The sequence below is a fragment of the Scaptodrosophila lebanonensis genome, unplaced genomic scaffold (assembly GCF_003285725.1).
Source record: "Scaptodrosophila lebanonensis strain 11010-0011.00,11010-0021.00 unplaced genomic scaffold, SlebRS2 tig00000001-arrow-pilon, whole genome shotgun sequence".
Taxonomy (NCBI): Eukaryota; Metazoa; Arthropoda; class Insecta; order Diptera; family Drosophilidae; genus Scaptodrosophila; species Scaptodrosophila lebanonensis.
The window spans coordinates 927206-949655 of NW_022060529.1; the positions used below are offsets into that span (position 1 = coordinate 927206).

At 38.5% G+C, this 22450-nt stretch overlaps 3 protein-coding genes across 3 annotated transcripts in view; 1 reads left to right on the forward strand and 2 right to left on the reverse strand.

Moving 5' to 3' along the window:
- The window catches only part of LOC115622644, a 36553-nt gene extending 34957 nt beyond the window's left edge, over nucleotides 1–1596 (reverse strand). Inside the window, exons 1-2 of the mRNA XM_030516690.1 lie at nucleotides 1467–1596; nucleotides 1295–1398 (exon numbers count right to left, since the gene is read on the reverse strand). The gene's annotated coding sequence lies outside the window, so the exon portion shown is untranslated. The remainder of the gene's footprint in view (nucleotides 1–1294; nucleotides 1399–1466) is intronic.
- Nucleotides 1597–9963: 8367 nt separating this feature from the next.
- Nucleotides 9964–10567, forward strand: LOC115622732 (cytochrome b-c1 complex subunit 7-like). The gene is made up of 3 exons (XM_030516812.1): nucleotides 9964–10079; nucleotides 10152–10199; nucleotides 10257–10567. Exons 1-3 carry the CDS (start codon nucleotides 10040–10042, stop codon nucleotides 10502–10504), a joined length of 336 nt encoding a protein of 111 aa, XP_030372672.1. The 5' UTR covers nucleotides 9964–10039; the 3' UTR covers nucleotides 10505–10567.
- Nucleotides 10568–15046: 4479 nt separating this feature from the next.
- Nucleotides 15047–15513, reverse strand: LOC115634497. Its single transcript, XM_030532256.1, has 2 exons — nucleotides 15189–15513; nucleotides 15047–15063 (listed from the first exon to the last, which is right to left on the reverse strand). The coding sequence occupies exons 1-2, from the start codon at nucleotides 15511–15513 to the stop codon at nucleotides 15047–15049; spliced, it is 342 nt and encodes a 113-aa protein (XP_030388116.1).
- Nucleotides 15514–22450: the final 6937 nt, after the last annotated feature.

Below are 22450 nucleotides of genomic sequence, written 5' to 3' on the forward strand. Positions count from 1 at the left end.
AATAGGCATGCATGAGATTTTCCCCTCTGTACTGTTCCCCAATAGCAGTTTTAAGTAGCTGATGAATAATTTGTAGGCCTTTCTTAAACAAGCGCAAGAAATGTACTTTGAAGTGATGAAGGCCTGCTACTTGTAGAATTAAAGTGGATTGACAGTTGCTAGACAGCACTTGTCAGCTTTAAAATGAAATTTTAAAATGTTAATGCTTAATTTTATAGAAATCGTTGTGTCCTTAACAATGATACGAGTAATACTTTAACGCCGACATTTGAATTTATGCTTATTAGACTCAAAAAGATCCATCTGATAAGGCTAGAGCCAAATGCCATCAAAATCATTATCTGCAAGATATGGTGTCTAAAATAGTCTACAAGGTCCATCCATGAATTTATGTAATAGTAATAGATAACAAAGATGGTTTAAAAAACTGTAGCATTCTTTATATGTATAAATTAAGTGCTACATACACAGAATGTACATTTGTAAGCTTATATGTAGATTTTCATGAAGTCCCAAAAAACGCAACCACTTCGTGCTCTTTGAGCTGGATGAGTTTTCCCTTAATGCCACTTAATTAAATTGAATGCTTCAGTGATGGCGCCAAAGCGACAGCAACCAACAAAATACGACACAAAGTGTCCGAAAAAGGCAACAAATTGTCAACATTTAATGATTAAAACTCAGCTCGTTGTCTGCAAGCATACAAATTGATTGTCAGTCGATTGGAAAAAACAAACAAATAGTGGAAAAATGGGTTAGCCCACAGAAGCAGAAAGCATGAAAACGGACATAAAGGAAGTAAAATATTGTATGCATGAGCAATGTTGGACTTTTAATTGCTTTTGGTTAGTGTCCCATTGACAAATACTAGTAAAATCAATATGCAAATACATATGAATGTTTGTACGAAATACAGCTGGAATTGGTACATTCCGGAGCTGATTATATGCAAATTACTGTGATAAAAAAAATAATAAAAAACACGTCAGCAAGCAAATAATGCCAAAGCGCCCAAGCGAGCGAACCAAACTACCGACATGGCAAAAAAAAAGAAGAAAAGCAGGCACTACTCCAAAGCCAAGTCAGATTTTATGTTATTTTTATGCATTTGTGTCCGTGTGTGAGAAAGGGAAAAAACACAGCAAAAAAAGTGAACAGCGCGTATTTCCGTTTTTTTGCGCCAACCCAAGATTTATTTATTTATAGGCACGCGGAGTTGTGCGTCCGAATTGAAGGCAAGGCCCTTTTTTTTTAAATTTAGGAAAATTTGTAATTTTATGAGCAAGCAACATACCTGCTACTCGTTAAAGCTAGATGCTTGTAACTGTTGCCTCAATCTGTGCCGTTAGATTTAAAAAATCTAATAACGGTCGCTGACGTCGCGTTGCGAAGTGTGCGCTGTAAATGCAATTCAATGTAATGGAATACTGCGTACAAAACTGAACAATATCCGTTCTTGTTTGTACCTTATGCCTGCTTCCTGAATTTAATATACGTTCAGCACAAATGTAGGCAACACTTATTATTAGAATTTTTATACTCGAGTATGCACGCGCACTTTCGCTTTTCAACTGAAACTGAACCTATCGAACCGAACGCTACGCTTGATTTGTGAAACTGGCCTCGTTTGTATCGTGGGCTTGGTTAAAAGGTTTCATTTCACCATTCACAGCCAAGCATTACAAACACTCGCACACAAGCGAGTTGGTTAGACGTGAATTTTCGGCACTGTTAACTGGCATTGACTTGGCCCAGACGGAACCAATGGGAAAGGTGAAACACGAACTCGTATAGTATATAAGGCTTGCTGGTGGCTCCGACATTACGGGATTTGAGTGAAAACGGAATTCGAGCGAAGGAAATGAGCTTTTCATTTCCGCACTAACCAGCCTCAACGCAGTTTGAGGTTTCTGCGATGGAAATGCTTTAAGTTGAGCTTTCGAGCTTTTAACATTCTCTTTTAACAGCTGTTCAGATATCAAAATATTAACAGTATTTCAAATGACAAAATACCGGTTTCAAATAAAATACCTGTTATTTAAAGGAGTAAAGCTCATGCTTTAATTTACATACAAATCCTAACAGCCAATATTTACCTGCAAATAAAAATGCGAAAAACATATCAGTAATGTTATTCGTACAGTATTTTGGTAAAAACACAAACAACACAGCCAATACTTCTAATAATTGATAGTTAAGCTAGAACGAACAGAGTGTGAAGGAGACAGAAGCTTTTGTTAAGCTTTTGAGCTTATGTGGCGTTGACAGCTTTGAATTTTCAAAACAAACGTTTTAGTAGGAGTTGCGAAATATTAGTAAGGACATTGTCAAAGATATCCCAAGATACACAGCTTAACTTTTATTTAAAGTATTCTTTTAAAAACATGCCAATTTAATAAACAAATGTTTTCTACAATGCAGAACAGCAAGGTAGTTTAGTTGAAGTTTAGATAAAATAGAACTAACGTAGATAGTTATGAACATTAGGCAACAAACAAGAGGAATTTATAAATGCTAACCAATAACATTTTTATTTTACAAAAATCAAATTAATGTTATTTATTTATTATTTCCGATGTATTACATAATTAAAGAAAACCAACATTATTTATAAGTATTTAAAACAGTTTTTCATTATTTAATTAAATTTCAAAAGGAAAAAAGATTATTATTTTAACTAAAAAGTTAGTTAATTAGTTGAAAAGTGGTTAAATTATTTATTTTAAAAATATTATTTAGAACACATTATTATTAATTGGAGTTACTTTAAAAAATACTCTGTTAAGTGGCTAAAAACTTATCGCGTTCGATAACAACATAAAGATTTGGTTTAAAAACAAGTGGCCTTAAAAAAGATGTTACAATTAATTTTATGCAAATTAATATTGTTGTTAAGAGTTAGTTCCGCATATGGATATTTAAATAAATCACGAAATTAGGTTTTTTAAAACTACAAGCATAAACAAGATATTCTCTTCGCATCTTAAGACAATTTGGAGACAATTCACATTAAAAATCAAAGATCTTAGACATATTGTTGCCTAATGTTTTTAATAACGTGCATTTTTTTAGTGGACAGACACCCTTTTCTTTAATAAGACACACATTCGATTGGTACAATTTGTGTACTATATATGAGTATAACTTCACAACAACAACGATAACAACAACAACATAAAACACCACGTGCTCGCTAAAACAATAACCATAAATACTAAGGTTTTAGCGTTTAACGGCAAGTATTATCGGGTCCTCAAAATATTGACGGCCTGACACTTGCCATAAACAGTGAAACCAATTTTGTACACACACACCAGTTTCTGTTGCTGTTGTTTTTTTTGCTGGCTAAAACGAATTAACATCAAATTTAAAATCGAGATCCAAATTTTTTAGCGGATTTCGACGGAATTTCTTGCTGCCATGATGATGATGGTGATGTGGTATGTGTATCTCCACCTCCGGCTCTTCATCTGCAGTAGATTGTTTTGCGTTTTTCATTTTGATTTTTATTAATTTTTATTGAGTTTTTGGTGTTGGGTTTAGAAATAAATACAGAGAAAAACCATTAACCATTTATTTTTAATTTAAAAACGTAGGGGTATATGTGGTGTGTGTTAGAAAAAGCACATGAAGCAATGAAAAGATTATACAGCAATACAAATAGCAAATATTTATATAAAATAGACGAACACAATTCTGTCAACGTTGAAAAGGATACAACACATACACGTGGAGGAAATCGTACAAACATGACGAATGCTCTGAATACTTGTAAATCAAACATGGCGTATACGCAATTCATATTTCAATTTCCGCCACACACGCAAAGTCGAGTCGTACTCTGATTAGCATTGATCTTAACCTGTACACCTTTTGTTGTCAATATCCGCGAATTATTTCGCTCACATTCACGTGTTTTGTCACACAGGCAGACAGATAACATTCAATCACTCATGAGGCAATCAGTACCGTAAAACTCAAACTAATTTCCGCACTCGAACATACGAGTACTGCGAAAAGTTTTCGATAATATAAATAGCAATAAAGTACGTTATATGTACAAAAACAAAAGGACAATATAAGAGGCTCAGTGCATAAAGTTTTGTGCCAATTGAGCCAAACTTAAGCCAAACTTTTCCTCTTCCTTGTGTCTAAATGTGGCGGTAGAAAAGAGCACTAACGAAGACATAATAAAATAAAACTGCTGAAATGAATAGCGACGCATAACTTCTAAAGTTGTGTACATTAGCAAGGACTCTTGAACGCGAAGCCGCACAAAATTTTATCGCTACTAAGGAAACTTTCTGTGAAACTATAGAAATTTTCTTAATGCTTCAATGTCTGTAAACGCATTTAATAATACTTTAGGTAGACCCATGTTTATCGTTTAACATTTAATACATTTAGCAGAGCAACATCCAAATGAATAGTTTATTAGAGTGCATTATTCAATTAACGAACGAATTTTGCCTCAAATAACGTTTAACAACCGTTTAAGGATACCTATCTTTCTTCAAAGCTCTGCAGAAAGAAGAATAGAGTCACTCGATTAAACATAATATTAAGTTCATAACTAAGATGCGTAACTTATCTCTAAGACGTATGGTCCTGCAATTTCAGTGTATACAAATGGCAAGCGGGACTCAACGGACTAATCATATCTCTTCTGCCACGCACTCATACGGTGTAAAGTTGGAGCTCCAAAAAATAAATTGACTACTCCGGGCCGATGGCTTTATCTATGATAACTACTTATTTTTGAGGTAGGACTCCCAGATTCCTCACTTCACTACCACAAATTTGACAATATTACCAACAATTGAAGAAATTTATTCTCGCAATTGGAACACCACAGCACCTGCAATCATTAATTTCGTCGTTTGCATTAGCTATTACTGTCTAATGAATAACTTATCCTTCTCAGCTCCTTCGTGCAGCGACACCAACAAGTTCATTCTGCTGCCTAATGGCATGGAACCCGACATTGTTTCCTAGCATATTTAACTTCTTCATAGCAACGCCTGTGGCTGAATTTGGCCAATTTTATTATCAAATTAGCATAGGCGCCCACTTTTCTTGTCTTGCATTTTCCATCAACGGCAACGGCAACATCAAAAACTTTTCCACGCCTACGCTATATATATTTGTATATATGCTCATATATACTTTGTATATAGATTGTTTGAATGCCAATTACGCCCGCAGTCAAAAACAAAACATAACGATGAAAGCAAGCTGCCAATGACAAGTGAACGACACACACACACATATAGTGGGGAAAGTCTGGTAGCTACCAGAAGTTATGTTAGACGTCTGCCAGTCAAACGCTTTTTGCTTGCCAGCCACAACAGCAACAACAACAGCACGTTGGACACCAACTAGCAGCCTAAACTTTTAATCAGCTTGAAAAAGTTAGCAACTTGCTAGCGTCTTGGGGTGCGCAGCTATCCCCGGATTTTCTCAACAAAAACATAATCAACTTAATTGCATAAAGAATGTTATGCAAAGGCAGCTCGTCAACGATGACGATGACGACGAAGACGCTGACTCTGGCCTGCCCAGGCGTGGAAGAAAAAAGTGGCGCCAAGCTTATTGTTATGGCGTCGCGCATAAGCATGTGCGTACTTAGGTACACTACAGTCCAACTGAATATGTACAAAAAGAGTCATAAAAGGGGCACCATGGTATTGTGTTTCGGCTTGGAATAGTTTTGTGAACTTTGACTTAGTTCCTATCCATTTTATTAAAAAGCATTAAAGGACATTTTTTTTATATTTGGAGTACTCCTAATGCAATCTCCTCTATTTTTTCACTAGAAAAAGTTTTTAATTTAAGCCAAAGTAAAAAGAGATTTTAACTATGGCTATACCATCCTATGATGACCCTAGATGACCCATCATGATGAGGGTATACATTTTTTGAAGTGGAAATCAATTAAAACGTATCTAGAACAAAAGTGTCATACCATACAAGGACACTCACAATTTCACAATTTATTAGCAAATAATAATTAATTTGGCAAAAAAAAAAAAAAAAAATTTTCGAGTTATGACAAAATATAGATGTTTGTATGAATCTACTCAAATGAGTGGCATTGTTTGTGTACATCACAGTGCGAGTATATGTTGGCTAAAGTTACGTTTTGTTGTTTTTATGCCGCTGCCCGACCTACCATTTAATTTTTTACATTGCTGTGCTGCTCGTTGTTGGTATAAATACAATCAATTTCCGCTTTTGTTTGTCAAGAAAAGTTGCCCTAGCATGCCCGCTTTTTGTTTTGACATTTTGCGCTCTTCATTTTTGTTGGTGTCTCTGTGTCGGAAGCAACAGCTCACAATCGTTGGTTTAACATGGCGTATACGTAATACTGCTCCTGGCGTTTATTGATTGTCTATCGAAAGCTACGCGTTATCAGCTGCCGCTTGTTTGCAAACACTTTGCACATTTTTAATTAAATTTTATGATTTTTATAAGCAACTGTTAGTTAGTATGTGTGTGTGCGTGTGTGTGTGTAAAAACCATTAACATTCACACAACAATAGCTACCATTGTTGTTGTTGCTCTTGCTATTTCCGCTCCTGTTGTTTCCACTTCATTAGCTGCCTGTCTGTCCTGGGGCCAGACATAATGTGATGCCTGCAATCACAATGCGTGTGAAGTGGCATTGGTTTTGTGCAATAAAGCTATGTGTGCGTGTGTGTGTGAATGTTTATTTGTTCTTGAATTTGGCCTATACATCTAACATACATACTTGTATGTATGCATACATAAGGATGTGTGTGACAGACTGACTACTCAACTAATTCTCAAGTTTGTTTTGGGACTGCCTTTCATATGCGTGCACAAAATTGCCGTCGCTTCGTTAATAAATATTTGAGGAAACTTTTGCGCAGTCTGCCTTTGCCAATATGAAACAATTTGGGGTTATGAAATGTCAGCTTAACCAAAAGAGACATTGGCCTATTTATAGAGCTTTTGTGGATATAGCAAGAAAAGGGCTGTAAGGACTAAACACTACATCCCCATTCAAACAAAATTGCAGTTTGTTTCCACTTTAATATGCAATTAATAACTTTAACAAACTTGTAATTTTCTAATGGACTCTAAGCTACTTTGGATTATTCAACATGGCACTGATAACGGCTTTGATTCACCAAGTTTTGAGGAATATTAAATGCAATTGAAAAGAAGAAGAATGCCTTAAAAATGGTTGGTAACTAAGCACGTATTATTAAATAAAGACATTATAGCTGTAGCTTAGAAACGTAGCTACCTACTCGATTGTATTATGACAAAGGAGTCAAATTAGACTCTGAGGACTCTCCCTGATTTTTTATAGCATTTTGTAAGCCATTAACATTTTATTGCACACCCATAGACCTTGTTTTGTATTATAGGAACCGAGTTCGTATACAAGTATATGTAGTACTTATATATGTATTGCATTTCGTGCTTATTGATATCAATTGGGAAATTCAGAAGCCATTAAACAGCAATGTCATCGCGAAATGATAAATTTATGGCCAGTTTTGAAAATGTTTCCAAACCATTGCATTCACACGGGTGCCATTACGTCACATAAACGGAAAGATAATAAATAACAACGGCAAATTATGCACAGTTAGCAGCATGATAGATTACAAAAAAAAAGTATGACACATAAAGTCTCACACAGCTAGATTGGGTAAGTCAGCCAATGTGGCCGATTATATGAATATATTTACCATATATGCGCATACACTTGCGACAAGTGACAAAATGGCAGACAACGGCAATCGGGCCAAGATGGCGATGCTGATGCCAATGTCGATGCCGACGACGATGCCTCGCCGGCATCATAAATAATGTGCGGCATATCAATTTCTATATATGCATAATAAATTCATAGGCATCAGACAGCCTGGCTGGCTGACAGGCAAATGGCAAGGACCTTAGCACAATTGCGTCACAATCGAAAGAAGGAAAAAACGTTACCATGGGGTAAACAAAAACAGTGCTGGCGGAAATTGTTTGCAACAAAAATACTGGCCAATAACAAGCTGACGGAAGTGCCGGAAATCTGCGAGCACAAAAACCAACAAATGTCAATTTATCATTTCCGCCGCTGGTCGGCGAGCATTTAAAGCTGCAAAGGCGACGCCACACAATGGCCATTAGCACCGCCATTTTGTGCTCTGGGTGCCTCTGTCTCTGCGAGACTCTATCTGTTTCTCTGTGTTGTTTTCTGTGTGTGTGTGTGTGTGTGAGTGCGTGCGGCACTGGTCTGTGCATTGTCGCACGCTGACATTTGTGCGTCGGCATGCCAAGTGAACTGCGATTGTCTGGCCTTTCCGCCAGACCACGGTACATGCATATTTTTCTGTGTCGGCGCCACTGTCGTCTCCATACTCAATACATACTTCAAAATCGTACACTCGAATATCAAATAACATTCCGGCACGCATTTCTGGCATTTGTCCCACTCTTTAATGCCACTCCAGTGACCAATTTTCGCATTTACTTTCGGCCAGCGCCGCTTTCATGGGTACAATATATGTATTTTTATGCATTTCTTCCGTGTAAATATGCCGCAATTTGAATGCCTCGCCCTCGTCCCTTCTTCCCTTTTACTCTTTAATATTTTTGGGCAAGGCCATTGCCGCGTATTTTTAGCGCCGACAACTGCCGGCTCGTTTTATATTTGCTCGTTAAATGTTTTTGGGGCAAGGGTTTCTGGTGTACTCGTATGCATGATATTGTAATATGGCTTCTTGCTTGGTCGCCCTTCCTGACAGTTGCCCAATGAGCTGTGAACTGCCGTGCCGCCCGACTCGACTACTAAATTTGAATTTTAATGTTAGGCCTATAAAACGTGATGGTTGCCCAATTTGGAGCGCAGTTGGTGCGAACACTTTTTATAGTTATTTCAGTGTGTTGTGAAAATCCCCCACTAATCAATTTTGACAGCCTTTATTATATTAACATTCCCTAAATTGCTGTTTACATTACATATTTGCAGCTGCATAGGAGGTTAGATTGATTTATTCTATTGAAAACACAAGTTAAAATAATAATTAAGAAATCTCACATTCATAAAAAGTATTTGTTGCACTTGGATTTGTGTACAATATTTAACAATAAGTCCGCTAAACCTTTTTAGTTCGAAAATGGCTAAATTTCTATTGAGGGTTTCGCAGAGTCCTATCGACTTTGCACCGAAGTATCACAACACTGCAAGGCCAGGAAATGTTGGTTCATCTTTTTAGGATAACCCTATCAACATGGTATTTTCAAGACGGCTACAAATGTACATATACAGGAACTGGGAATGCCAAAACAAATGCAATAGATGGGTGCACTGAAACAAAATCAATTGCATTGCCCAGATCCTATAGTTTTTGCCCAGCAGGTATAATACTGATGTTTAAATATGAAATCGAATATTTTTCGAATCGATAATTTTCTACTTTATTGAAATATTTCTTCAATATGTAAACGTTTTATGCCTTAATATTTTTACTAAATTTCGTTTGTCTATCACGATATTGTACCTCAACTTGTTATTAAAAGACAACAGTATACAGCTTGTGCTAACCCTGTAACACATCGATAATATGGTAAAGCAAACACTTCCGAATCAAGGGTTCGTTATCGCTCCTATGTGGCTGAAAAGAAATCTAGTTAATGGAGCTGTCAGATATTTTTATCTATCAAATTTGAATAGCAGACTCCATAAACTTGTACTCTACAAGCACGGCATATAATTCTGTTCAATTAAAGTACACAACAATCCTTTAAGTCGTCTTTACATATTAAATTAAGTTTGACACCAATTGGACGTTGCAACGCGTTGCAGGAATATTGCCAATGTTTTTTTCGATAGAAATCAAAAATAATAATCGAGTATTACCAGCGATAAAAAGATATCGACTTGGTGTCCAAATCAAGTTCACTTCTTATTAAACGTCATTTGTGAAAAGTTGGACGACTTGTAAGCTGCTAATAATATCAGTGGATTGAAATTTTGTGAAAAAAAGAAAAACTGAAATTGACAAAAATCATGTCGGGATACGTAGCTCGAATTGGTCCTTTGGTTTTCTGTAAGTAAACAGTTTACCAACATTCCTGCACTGGAGATCATCCAAAATGTAATCTAATTTTTGTTCTTTTAGCAAACCTTGGCAAGTGGGCCTACAACATGTCTGGTTTCAATCAATATGGTAAGTAAACGCATTATGTTCCACAGTCGAGCCTAAATATGTTTCCACTTGGACAAGGCCTGCACCGCGACGACTGCCTCTATGAGAATGAAGACGTTCAGGAGGCTGTACGCCGTTTACCACGCAATCTTTACGACGACCGCAACTATCGCATCATGCGCGCCTTGCATCTGTCCATGACCAAGACGGTTTTGCCGCAGGAGGAGTGGACCAAGTATGAAGAGGACGTGAAGTACTTGGAGCCATATTTGCAGGAAGTCATAAAGGAGCGCGAAGAGCGTGAAGACTGGAACAAAAATCATTAAAGACCATCACAAATGCTCGCCTAATACGAAATACCTTTAATAAAAAAGATTATATCTATTGTAGACAACAGATTTCTCCTTGACCATATCAATCAAAAAAGAAACGAAACTATTTCCATTTAATATTTCAGGCAACTTGTCATGGAAATCAAGGCCTACTGACACAATTTGTGCGTCTACTGCCGCCGCCGATGGATGCAAGCACTCTCATTTATAGCAATATAGTATTTCTCGAACTGCGTTCATTATTCCAAATAAATAGGAATTCTTCAAATGTTGCAATGAAGTAATAATTGTATGAATTGTACAACATTCTCAAATAATCGTTGGCTCCAAATATTCGTTGAAAAATAACAAATAGATACCATCACAGCATCTTAAGTATTATAAATCGTCATAGCAAATTTGCAATTCATATGTTTCCGTTTCTACCACAGAATCAGTCAACACCAGCAATATTTCACGCACACCTCAAAAGTGCGCTAATTACCAAGCAACCACACACACATAAATATCCGTATATATCTACTTGTAGTAGCGACCACAGGTGAACAAATGAAACATGACAGCCAAACTGACAACTGACATGGTGGGACGGCAACGAAATGGATGGGCATGTGGAAGACCGCACCTCGTCAAGATAGAGGCTAATGCGGAGGCGGGGCAGGGCTAGAAAAGATAAAGCTGGTAGGCAGACAAACAAAATATCAAATGGAAATCATTTGCTCAATAAATCAAATGACTGTCAGACAAAACGCTTTATTTGCTCTCAATTAAGCGTGCATTAGTTTTCAGACGCAGCTTATGGCGTCGCGTAGGGGTGGAGGACTAGGATGGGCGCAAGCAAGCGATGGAGAAACATAATTAATAAGCCACAAGCACACATAAGACTTTGCAAAGGCCACGGACACGCGCTGACACCAAAAGTGGACAAAGACACGGAGACGGCTACGGACGCGGACTCAGACTCGAACACCCCTAAGATTGTGTGTGGGTGTGTAGCTTGGTTGCGTGTGTGTTTGTAACTAAAGTTTTCGGGCAGCGACAACTAAAGTTAGCGTCTTACTCATAAAATATTCAAACATTTGTTGGGTGTAAAAACGTTGCCTAGTATATTCAATGGTGTTCGAAAGCCGTAGCATACTTTTGAGCGCTGCTTTTGGGTTAAAAATTGAACAGTCGGATATCTGGCGGCGGACAATTGCTTGCATGACTTGCATGACTATAACATGACAATAAGTATAACTAGGTCTTCAACACGTCGATAGTTTAATGAGCTTTGAAAAAACAACTTATTTATGTACATATATACATATATACATTCTTAACTATAAATACATATTTCTCAGATATATCAGTTATATATAAACAGTGTTTATCATAATGACATATTCGAAAATAATATACAATAACAGCTATTATTATCTTAAAGGTGGAATAGCATTGCCTTCTTCTAACTTATTTTTGATAAGATAATTTATTTGCAATGCTAAGGAATAATCGAGAAATGAGAAAATTTGTTGAGAGCGAAGATTTAAAACAGAATAAATTTAATGATTTCCTTATAATAAAAATACGAGAACATTTTAGACGAATGTTGAAATCGAACTTTTAAAAGGGTTCATCAATTAACTACACCTAATTCTGTTTTTACACGGTTTTGATTTAACACGGTTTGAAAATTAAAATTGTATACATATATGGGTACACGACTTTATTCCATTTAGCACGATTCATTCAATACCACCAAATTATTTTCTGATCGTAATTCGTAAAAGTTTCTTTCTTGTTAAAGCTTTTATTATGGAAAGTGATTTTTAACTATGAATTTTTGGCATTTGTGCTTTTATGTCAAGCCATTGCATGGCTGATCGAAACATGAAAATTATGCAAGGTATTCAGGCTACATCCCAATTTTCTTGGAGTGTATCTATAAAAGCGACAACAATGTAAATGAACGCCGACTCATTTGCATTTAATATAAGGCAAAATGAGCTTACCAGATGCTCAGCACGGTTGGGCTTTGTATGGAGTTGCTTGGGACTCATTCCTCCTCTATTTGTTTAGGCATTTTGTGAGGCTTACGCATGAGCTGACAGCTTTATTGCTAATTTATGTTGAGCGCTTTGCAATTTGAGCTCTGCGCCCTTTAACGCTTTTCCAGGTGAATCGCACGCATCAACGATTTTCTTTTTAATTATTTCGTTCTCATTATTATTTTTTCAGTTTTGTTTGCTGTCTAGGTGCGGTGGCCATAAAGATAAGTAGCGTCCAGCTCGTTCACGACTAATCAGCATTTCTTAATTAGCTGATTATGTTCGTTGTCAAGTAGTTTGTGGCACTTTTGTCGCTGCCTTTGATCGCCGGCAATGAGTTGAATAAACTTGGCTGGTATTTCTTTCCCTCTTCTTCATGCCACCATGTTTTTTACGCCAATTCCGCCCAGCGGAAATGCTGGAAAATGTATGTAACTGCTGTTGTTTCTGTCTGACAGCCGTCTCTTAATTTATTTTCATTTGCAGCCAAAAGGCTGGAAAAGTGTTCAGTTTGTTGATTTCCATTGCAATGCATTGCACTACGTGCTCATAATATGAAATGTTTCTTGGCAGAGCAACCCATGGAGCACATAAAGCGGCAGCTGCGAGGCACTTTCATAACTGGTTTTCTTTCGGGACTTCTTTTACAGTCTTCTGCCAAAAAGTTTCAGTCAAGTTAAAGCTCAAAGAAGGCCTGCAATAACTTTTTCATGTTTTTAAGATATTGAAAAATGCCATAAAAAAAATAATACACAGCTTTTAAGGTATGTACTATTATAAGCACTAGTTTGTTGTGGGTAGGTCATAAATTTTCATTAACATCGTTCATAAATTATAATGCCTGGCCGTTTATAAAATTTATTATCATTAATGCAAAATTTGCTGAAAATTATTAAAAATAAGAAATACGAAAACGCACATAAAATTGCTTGCCAAATTAAAAGCATAAAACGCAATGGTCCAACAACAACAAAATTGTTTTGCAATAATCATAATTTGCGGCATTAGTGGCCACGTCGACGCTTCGGGTGCCGTCGTCTGTAGCTCGTGGCGCTGATAAAATGTGGGGCCATTTATCAGGGGACTTGAGAAGGCTGTGGCTGGTATGCCCGCGGTCACGTTGGCGACGTGAAGCTGCAACTACACTATATAGACATCAACCCACAGCTTTACCTGCCCCTCTGGGAACGAATACGTTAGCAATTTATGACTTGTGCTGCAAATTTTGGCGCATTTATTTAACGTCCCTCGGCGTCGTGAGGGAGTGCGTTTCCCCCTCTTTTTTTCGTTGTTCTAGTTACATATTTGAAGCGCAAAGGCTACAGAAACTTTTTGGTTGAAATATTTCCAAAATTAGTCAGAAGTTACGAATGAGGTTTCCGGGCTTAGTTTAAGAGGGACTTGTCCAAATGGGGGCGGGTGGAAATGTTCCTGAAACTAACATTTAAGCCCATATAATTATAAAAAAAACTAGCACAGCTTTGGTCAAATCAGAGCTAATGAACAAGAAATACATCCTTGACCTTAATATTTAGCAAAAAATGAGGGAGAAATATACATCTCTCGTTTGTGACCTCTAGCTTAAATACTATACTTTATAAATATCAAGGTATTTCAGAGTTGGGCCCGCTAGCACTCCTCTGCTCTTGTATGGTAATTGTTTGATACGCAGATAAGTACATAAATATATATGCATGTACAAGTATGCATAGAGATCAAAAAACATCATTAACTCTGTAGTGGAAAGTGAATTTGTGTCTGGTCATAAAATGTTATACATTTTCAATAACAAGCATCGAGCATAAAAAATGCATGTTAACATCCTGCTAGCCTGGCTCGGGCCATATGGCCCAGCTAGAGGGCACTATTCCAACATGGTGCCATCACAAAGGAGCTCCGAGGGACAGCGACAATGGTTAACAGGACGACTACTTAACTAAGTTAAGTGCACAACAAATTTCCTGTAGGGCAGCGAGACAAACAAATTGCGCAAAACACTCGCAAAAGTCATAAAACGCGACATTCTCGTATATAGAAAAATATCCTCTTGGGACTAAATTGTGTAAGTGTTTATGTGTGTATGTGTGTGTGTGTATGTGTGTGTGTGTAGGATGTATATAAAAAAGCGATATGGGTAATATTGAATATGTAATATATAAGTGCGCAATGCATGCACTCACATGTGAAACAATATATATTTGCGATGCCATTAAACACAAAATTGGATTAGTGGCCGCTGCTTGGAGGACGTGCGAAAGGAGGCAACAATAAGAACAGCAACAGAAACAAGAACAAAAACAGGAACAATAAGAACACAACACCGATAAAGTTGTGCACACAGCATGTTGATATGGTGTAATAAATAATAATGAAGGCAAGGCACAAAGGCAAGCACCCAAAGGACAACGAACAACATACACACACACACTCACACACTTGTATACTTCTCCCTCACACCTAAAGGTACTGAGATAAGCGGCCACACACAATGATCAATAGCCTTGCGTTAGTATTGAGTGGGTACTGGATGTGGTATATGAGCCATAATGTATTGAGCATTTATGTGCGTATGTATATAGGATAGGCACAGATATGTATATGTATGTACTCGTATGTGTTAAGGAATGTAATGTGATGGGGCTGCTTACCTTCGTCCTCCACCTCGGCGTCGTTGAATTCCGTTATTTCCGCCTTATCGCACGAACGCTCCGCTCCATTTGTTTCTGCTCCTGTGGACGATGCCGAAGCCGCTGCTGATACTCCCCCGCCGCTCCCATTGAGCGTCGCTTTGGCAGCCGACTTAGCATCTCCATTCGAAATAATTGAATTTGATTTGGCGTGATTTGCATGATTGCTGCCCAACGCATCTGCCGAGCACTCCAGCGACGGTGCACTCGCCTCCACATCCCCGTTGACAGCATCGATGGCACTGCCATCTTTGGTCTTCAGCTCCTGACTTGTATTGCAGCCCATTGTTGTTACTTAGACTCTGTTGCGCGTTCTGACTTTGTTTTGCTTTCTTGTTGTTTGTTTTCGTTTTTTTTTTTTTTTTTTTTTTTTTTTGCCTAGGTTACCCCTAACAGCTAACAATATTGTTTAATCAATTGCAACAGCAACAACAATAGCAAAACACAAACTCACACAGCGATAAACAGTCGCTCGCACACACAAACACACGCACGCACACACACACAAGCACTCAGACACTTGTATACGAGTATTACTTTTGTTATTTTGCACTTTGCTCTTTTAGCGAAAACGTTGTGGTTGCAAATGTTAGAAAAATATTTCTTCTAATTTCTTAATTTGATTTACAAAAAAGCTCGAATACAAAAGTTACGCACAACCACAAATTAACACACTCAGACTGGGGCGTACGCTTTTCGACAGCACTGTTCGCCACTGCCACTGCTGCTGCTTCTACTGCTTCGCTTCTACTGTTGCTGACCAGGCAGACGGCACCGAGCAACGGAAATTTCAGGCTAGCCGCTGACACTGACACTGATTCAGGCTCTGGCTCTGGCTCTGACTCGGGCACAACTGACAAACGCAAGCGACGCGTTCGCACTGAATGCGCAACACACTGAAATTAAAAGGACCAGCCACCCATGGTCGCTATCCTGCAGGATTTCCACTCAACAGTCGTTGCCAGCGGCAGCGACGTCGCTGCTAGCGTCCCCATTGCCAGCCGGTAGTCAACGACATGAGCGCAAAATGAAAATAAAACAGAAGAAGGCAGAGAGGGAGAGAGAGAGCGATTACCAAGGCGGGCAGAACTTGCGTCGCAAATTGGACAACAGATGGGACGCACAGTGTTTTAATGGCTCAGCTATAATCCCAAATGCCATATGTAGGTAAAGAATCGCTTAAATCCTCGTTTTGTTGCAGCAACTCCAATCCAATATAGTCACAATCTTCGAAATTTGCAGACCCCATTGTTTAAAGTGCAAATATGCATAAACAAATTATTCATTTATCTGAGCTTGATAACCAAATAAATGTTACTATTGTAGCTGTTTTACCTATTAACGGTTTGAAAATTAAAATTTTTTTATATGGTTACATGACATTATTCCATTTAGCACGATATGATCAATGTCATTTTTATACGGTTTTTTTACACGACTTTTTCTGGAGCCAATCCACCGTGTTAAAACAGTGTTAGGTGTACTTATTAACAAGCCTTAATGAAAAATGTACAAAAATCACAAATTTGTAGAAAATAGAATAATCAATGTGTAAAGGCACCCACTATTTGGATCCAACAGTTCTCCTCACATTCGTTTTGATGATTCGGTTTCGTACCTTCAATTTCCCCAACGTCGCGACGTAAGTGTCGTTGTGTATTGGTTAAAGTTTACTAATGAGGGCATCATTATCTTATCCCACATCTCAAATTAATTAAATAAACAAATAATATGATAACGTAATTAATTTATTAAAATAAACAATAGAAAATACTGAATTGAAAAAAAGAGAATATGCAATTTCTAGTATGTGTAGATACGTTTTCTATTTTTAATAATAACTTTTAACTTTAATATTTTCTTTGCTCTCGTGGAACAATATTCAATACCACATTACCACATAGTTCGGTCCCACTGTGGGTATGCGAGTCAGAAGGCAACACCAAGTGAGCAAACAAAGAGCGGAGAGAGCGCGTGGCGTTAGCAGCTGTTATGGCTCGGCTTCGGCTGCAAAGTGTTCGGCAAATAAACAAACCGATAGCCAAGCTAAGCCGACAGAGCCACGCATATACTTGTACACACACACACGCACGCGCACGCACACAACAGCAGCAGACACCGCTGGGAAGTTTCAAAGGCAATGGCATCATCATCTTGCTGCCAGGGAGTCTGCACACGCACACAGCTGACACACACACACTCATATACCCGCATACACAAGGAGCTTTTTGTGTGTTGGTGTGTGTAGTGTGTGTGGTGTGTGTTTGTGGCAGCAGCCAGCCGTAAACAGCAAAAAAAAAACTCAAATAAAAACTTGCCTATAAAAATATCAATGAAAAGTTTTTCTGTCTTTGCTTTTGTTATATGCGCTGCTAACCATTTTTTTATACACTTCTGCCATTTTCCGTGTTTGGGGTGTTGGCGCCCCGAAAAGCATGCTACAATTTTTGCCACAAAGTTGACGCCGCGAATGAGCAGCGTTGGCATTTGCAACGTATTTTTGTTTTTTTTTTTCGCAACCACGACTATTCAACGAATTTAACTACTACTTCATGCTCTCTTTGCTTTCAGCCAACACTCGTCTCGTTCCTTTTTGCTTCGGCTGTTTCGCTTTGTCTGCACCTTTTGGGAGTTGGCGTGGTGCGTGTGTATGTGTGCGTGTTTGTCTGACTCCATTTACATACATACATATAACTCGTGTGCATGGACAGGCGGGTCTGTGTATGTCTGTTCCACTCGCAAATGAATTGGTTTTTTTTGTATTCGGTTTTGTTGTAGGGAGGGTGCTGGCTCTTTTTTTTTGCCCTGGCATTGCGCAAAAGTCAAGCACAGGGTGTCATAACAATAAAAGCAACTGCCTAGTGTTGAGTGCGACATAAACGTAAGATGAGGGCCACACATGTAAATACACACACACACACACACACCTACACATTTATTCAAACGTGTGCATTAAGAAAGTTTTCTGAACTTTAAGGTTCCGTTTGTCGTTGGACCGAAACGTGTGTTGCATACTCTTAGGGGTCGTGCATCAAGTGAAATGAAGAAAGTGACTTCATGTTCACATATCCATTCCCATACATTCCATTTGAATAATGTGGCACTAGAAGTTCCTTGGCTAATTTAGCAGGAGTCTTCATCGAAGAGCACGTTTCACTCATTTCGTGGCAAACACCCAGTATATTAGCACAGAAATATCGCAATTAGGGAGAGCTTTAATAACCGCTAATGAGGAAAATAGGCGCTCGCAACAAAATGTGCGAATTGTTTCTGAAGTGTCTATTGTCTAATAGCAGACAATTTGATTTATTTAAAGCCACTAAAATCAATAATGGTTTTAAGTCTAGTAATGCGAACATGAAACGGCAAATGCACTTATGTCTATTTTCTAAATCTAAAATTCTGTAAATGTTGGTTTACAGCTTAGAAATAAATGTGCGCCGTCAATATTTTGGCAACCCAAATGCAAAATCTGTTCCGAATGCAACCGTCATAGGAAGAAGAACAACTGTTGTGTCCGCAACATCAGCAAAAACAGCAAACCGACCATAGTTACAGCAACAAAAACAACGGTTACATAAACAAAAACAAGAGCAACATCAATTAAAACAGCATCGAGAGTTCCATTTGTCGTGCTATCGTACAGACTGAACTCGTAAAGCAACATAGCCTTGAAATGTGCGAATAAACGAGCGTTATATGCGCATTCGTAGCATCCAGCAATTGCGGCAGCAGCAGCAGCAACAACAACAACAAATAGGGTGCGCTGATGTCAAACAGACAGAAAGACAAAAAGGCAGACAGGCAGCCTACAGCCTACAGCCAGACAGACAGAATGTTGGTTAGCGAAACGGAACTTGTACTTATACGCCATCCCCAACCCGGCCACACAGAGAAACCCCAACAAGCCTGTGAAAATTCATGGCATTTTCTCAGAAATTTCCGTTTTTCGGCATTTGTCATCGCAGGCGCTTTTCTTCGTTTTGTGTAGCGCCTCGCCTCGACATGGCAAACGCGTGCGACACATAAACCCTTTTGGTTTGATAAAATGACTGACAACGCATTGCTTCGTTGCCTTTCCACTTGAGAAATAAACTCAAGAAATTCTCCAATTTTCTCGCTAAGATTATACGAGTAGACATGGGCATAGACGACCTTCCCCGACCTCTATCTTTGCGCATCATTTGCCCGTTAAAATGCAAAGTCATTATTTTGGCGCAGAGATAAAAATAGCTTGACTTTCTTCTCAGCTTCTTCATCATCAACTTCTTTGGGTCTTTGGTTTGTTCGGCACGAAACGAATAAATAGGAGAACAAGCAAACTGTTCTGTCATAGTAAATAACGTATACGTCCTGTTGTACTGCAAGGTGAGGCTGGGAGACAGCGTTCGCTCGGCCTACCCGCAAACAGACTCATTTTCCAGCAACATCGCCATGACTTCTGCTTTTGGTTTTGGTTGCTTCGAGCGTTGTTTCCTTGGGGACAGCTGCCAAGTGGAAAGTTTTTCGTTTCGTCTGAAGTGTAGCGGTGCGCATCAATTTGGGCATGGGTGAGAGGTTGGGACAACGAACAAAACATATAGATACTCGTAAGTACATGTGTATGTGTATGAACGGACGGATGGAAAATGTGTATATTTCTCATAGTTCTGCTGTAAATTTAAAGCTTAAATCAAACTGTAAGAAACAGGAACTAAGCTCTTTATCCCTTGCAGCAGAAAAATTATTGAAAGAGTCGGTCTTACCATTAAACCATTGAATAATGCAGGAACTATTATGTTTAGAAATCGATTTCGCAAATTTAATTAACCACATATTTTAGTTATTTTTCTCTCTGTGTATAAAATACTGCCACTTGTTTTCCAGCTTGTTTCTCTTACCGGAAATGTTTTCCAAAGGCTGCCTCAATTTATTTGCTAGCCCGATCCACCTATTTGGCTGGCATTATTTACTTGACTTTTCACCTTGACCATTACCTGCTCTTTTTCTGTGTATTGTCTGTCAACTGTTTATATACTTGTATAGTAGTCGTATATTTCTGTCTTACGTGCTGCTCGTACATTTGTATTTCCTTTCATGTTATTATTCCTTCGATGTAGCTCTAATATGTGTCTGAAGCAGTGGAATAAGAGGATGCCCTTCGGCACCTTTATTATTTACGCTCAGAACAATTTTTGTATTTTATGGCTTCTTTTTCTGTCCCTGGCAATACACAAAAAGTCGCTTCCCATAATTGGATAGGCGTCATCATGATGTATTGTTCATTTCCTTTTGTTGAATTGTTAGCAAAAACAAATTAATGATGCGTCGCGTTAGGCCGACTAAAGGGCGTAGAAATAATGCCGTAATAATAAACACTTTGCCCCCAAAGCAACACAAATGAATATGATATTTAAGGTAAGGCTATCACTATTTTATTTGTTAACAAACATACTTTCGTCCTCATACATCAAAAAAATGATAGCGCTCAATTGAAAACCAATGCAGGCTTTCTGAAGACAGCAAAATTCATGTGTATATGCATATAAAATGAACAATAGACACAATCTATGTATATACAAGTACATATGTATATAAATATTTTAAAAGCAAATAAATGAAACGAAAATAGATGCTTGGCCCAAATCCTTGTGCTATTGCTAGACCACCAACCTTCCAACAAAAGAGACGCCTGAAATGTGAAATAAAACACGATAGAGAAAACACCGTACCTACATTTGTTTATAATATCGAAGTAATTTTTATAGCCTGTGCCCAAAGGGTGAAAGGCTATACTAGTTTTGTGCGAATGTATGTAACACACAGAAGGACGCGTGGCAGACCCCACAAAGTATATATATTACCGATCAGGATGACAAGACAAGTCGATATAGCCATGTCCGTCTGTCCGTCCGTCCGTCCGTCCGTCCGTCTGTCTGTATGAGCGCAACGATCTCAGCAAGTACAATAGCTAGGATAACCAAACTTGGCATTGAGGTTCCCCTAAACCCTAGGCAGATCGAGTTTGTGTTTTTTTTTCTGATACACCCCCCACTCCCCCGCAATTCGTGTTCGGAATATACATCCAGTTCGTGGTTGTTGCTGCTTTGGTTCAACTTTATACTGCACACATACACGCATAGGCACGTGATGTAAATGTATGCTGTTAAAACTGAACAAAAATATGTTTATTAATTCAATTTTTTTTAATAATTTAATTTTAAAAAAAAAAATTTCTTTTTAAATTTTTCTTTTTTGTGGAGAGTACAGGCTATTTTACTGTCGGGCTTGCTCGACTGTAGCGTTCTCTCTTGTTAACAATAATTACCAGTTTTTTTTATTTGTTGCGTTGTGTAAGGCCCGGGAAATCATATGAAAATTGTTGAATGCTTTCAGTCTTGAAGCCTGCTATCGGTTGAGCCCATTATGCTAATACGCTATCCAACTGATTCTCGAACGCGCTTAAATCCCTTTGAACAACTCCGACAAGTGAGTGGTGCTGCTGGTGGTGGTGGTGGTGGTGGTGGTGGCGGTTTGCCACATTGCATGCTGCATGCATATGCATAGCATATCACGTTTCCCAGACGCCGCCGTCTGGCTGCACGCCAAACCAATATTAACGGCCATCGGGTTGAGTGTGTAGACACTATTCCGGCATTATCACGAACTATATACTATAGTCAACAGAGAGTCTGACAGACAGACAGACAGACAAACGGGAAGGCAGGCAGATAGACAGACAGACAGATAGACAGGCAGGCGGACAAGTGCAAACTAAAAATGGCAGTTCGTATGTCAAAAGCGTTGAATGTTGACTTTAAAATCACATTGAAAGGAGTCAGGACGAATGTAGCTCCAGTTCAATTACACGAGTCGAGTTGCGGTTGCTCGCACTGGCTGGCCTGCTCCCCACGCCCCACGCCCCTCTGCTCCTGCTGTCGTTTCTTCGCACACAAATGTTTATTGAAAGGTTACATGAATGACACACACGCCACAGACAGCGATGCAAGCACGAGTATATATAATTGTGTGAATATGTGTGTGTGTGTTTGTTGTCTTATATCTATTGCATGGAATCAAGGAAATGTATCCCGCCCCTGCTATGACAATAGCATGCATTTAGGCGCACGAGCGGACAGCAATTGCAGCTACGACTGTATGCGTACATGTATTTGTATGTGTGTGTGTGTGTGTGTGTGTGTGTGTGTGTGCGTGTCCAAACATATCTCTACTCTCTACGTGCA

Bases quoted from the DNA above. Each gene is read 5' to 3' on its own strand.
- LOC115634497 (XM_030532256.1), bottom strand. From the start codon at position 15,513: ATGGGCTGCAATACAAGTCAGGAGCTGAAGACCAAAGATGGCAGTGCC.
- LOC115622732 (XM_030516812.1), top strand. From the start codon at position 10,040: ATGTCGGGATACGTAGCTCGAATTGGTCCTTTGGTTTTCT. The intron at 10,080-10,151 runs GTAAGTAAACAG...TTGTTCTTTTAG, and splicing joins AATTGGTCCTTTGGTTTTCT to CAAACCTTGGCAAGTGGGCC. The intron at 10,200-10,256 runs GTAAGTAAACGC...CACTTGGACAAG, and splicing joins GTCTGGTTTCAATCAATATG to GCCTGCACCGCGACGACTGC.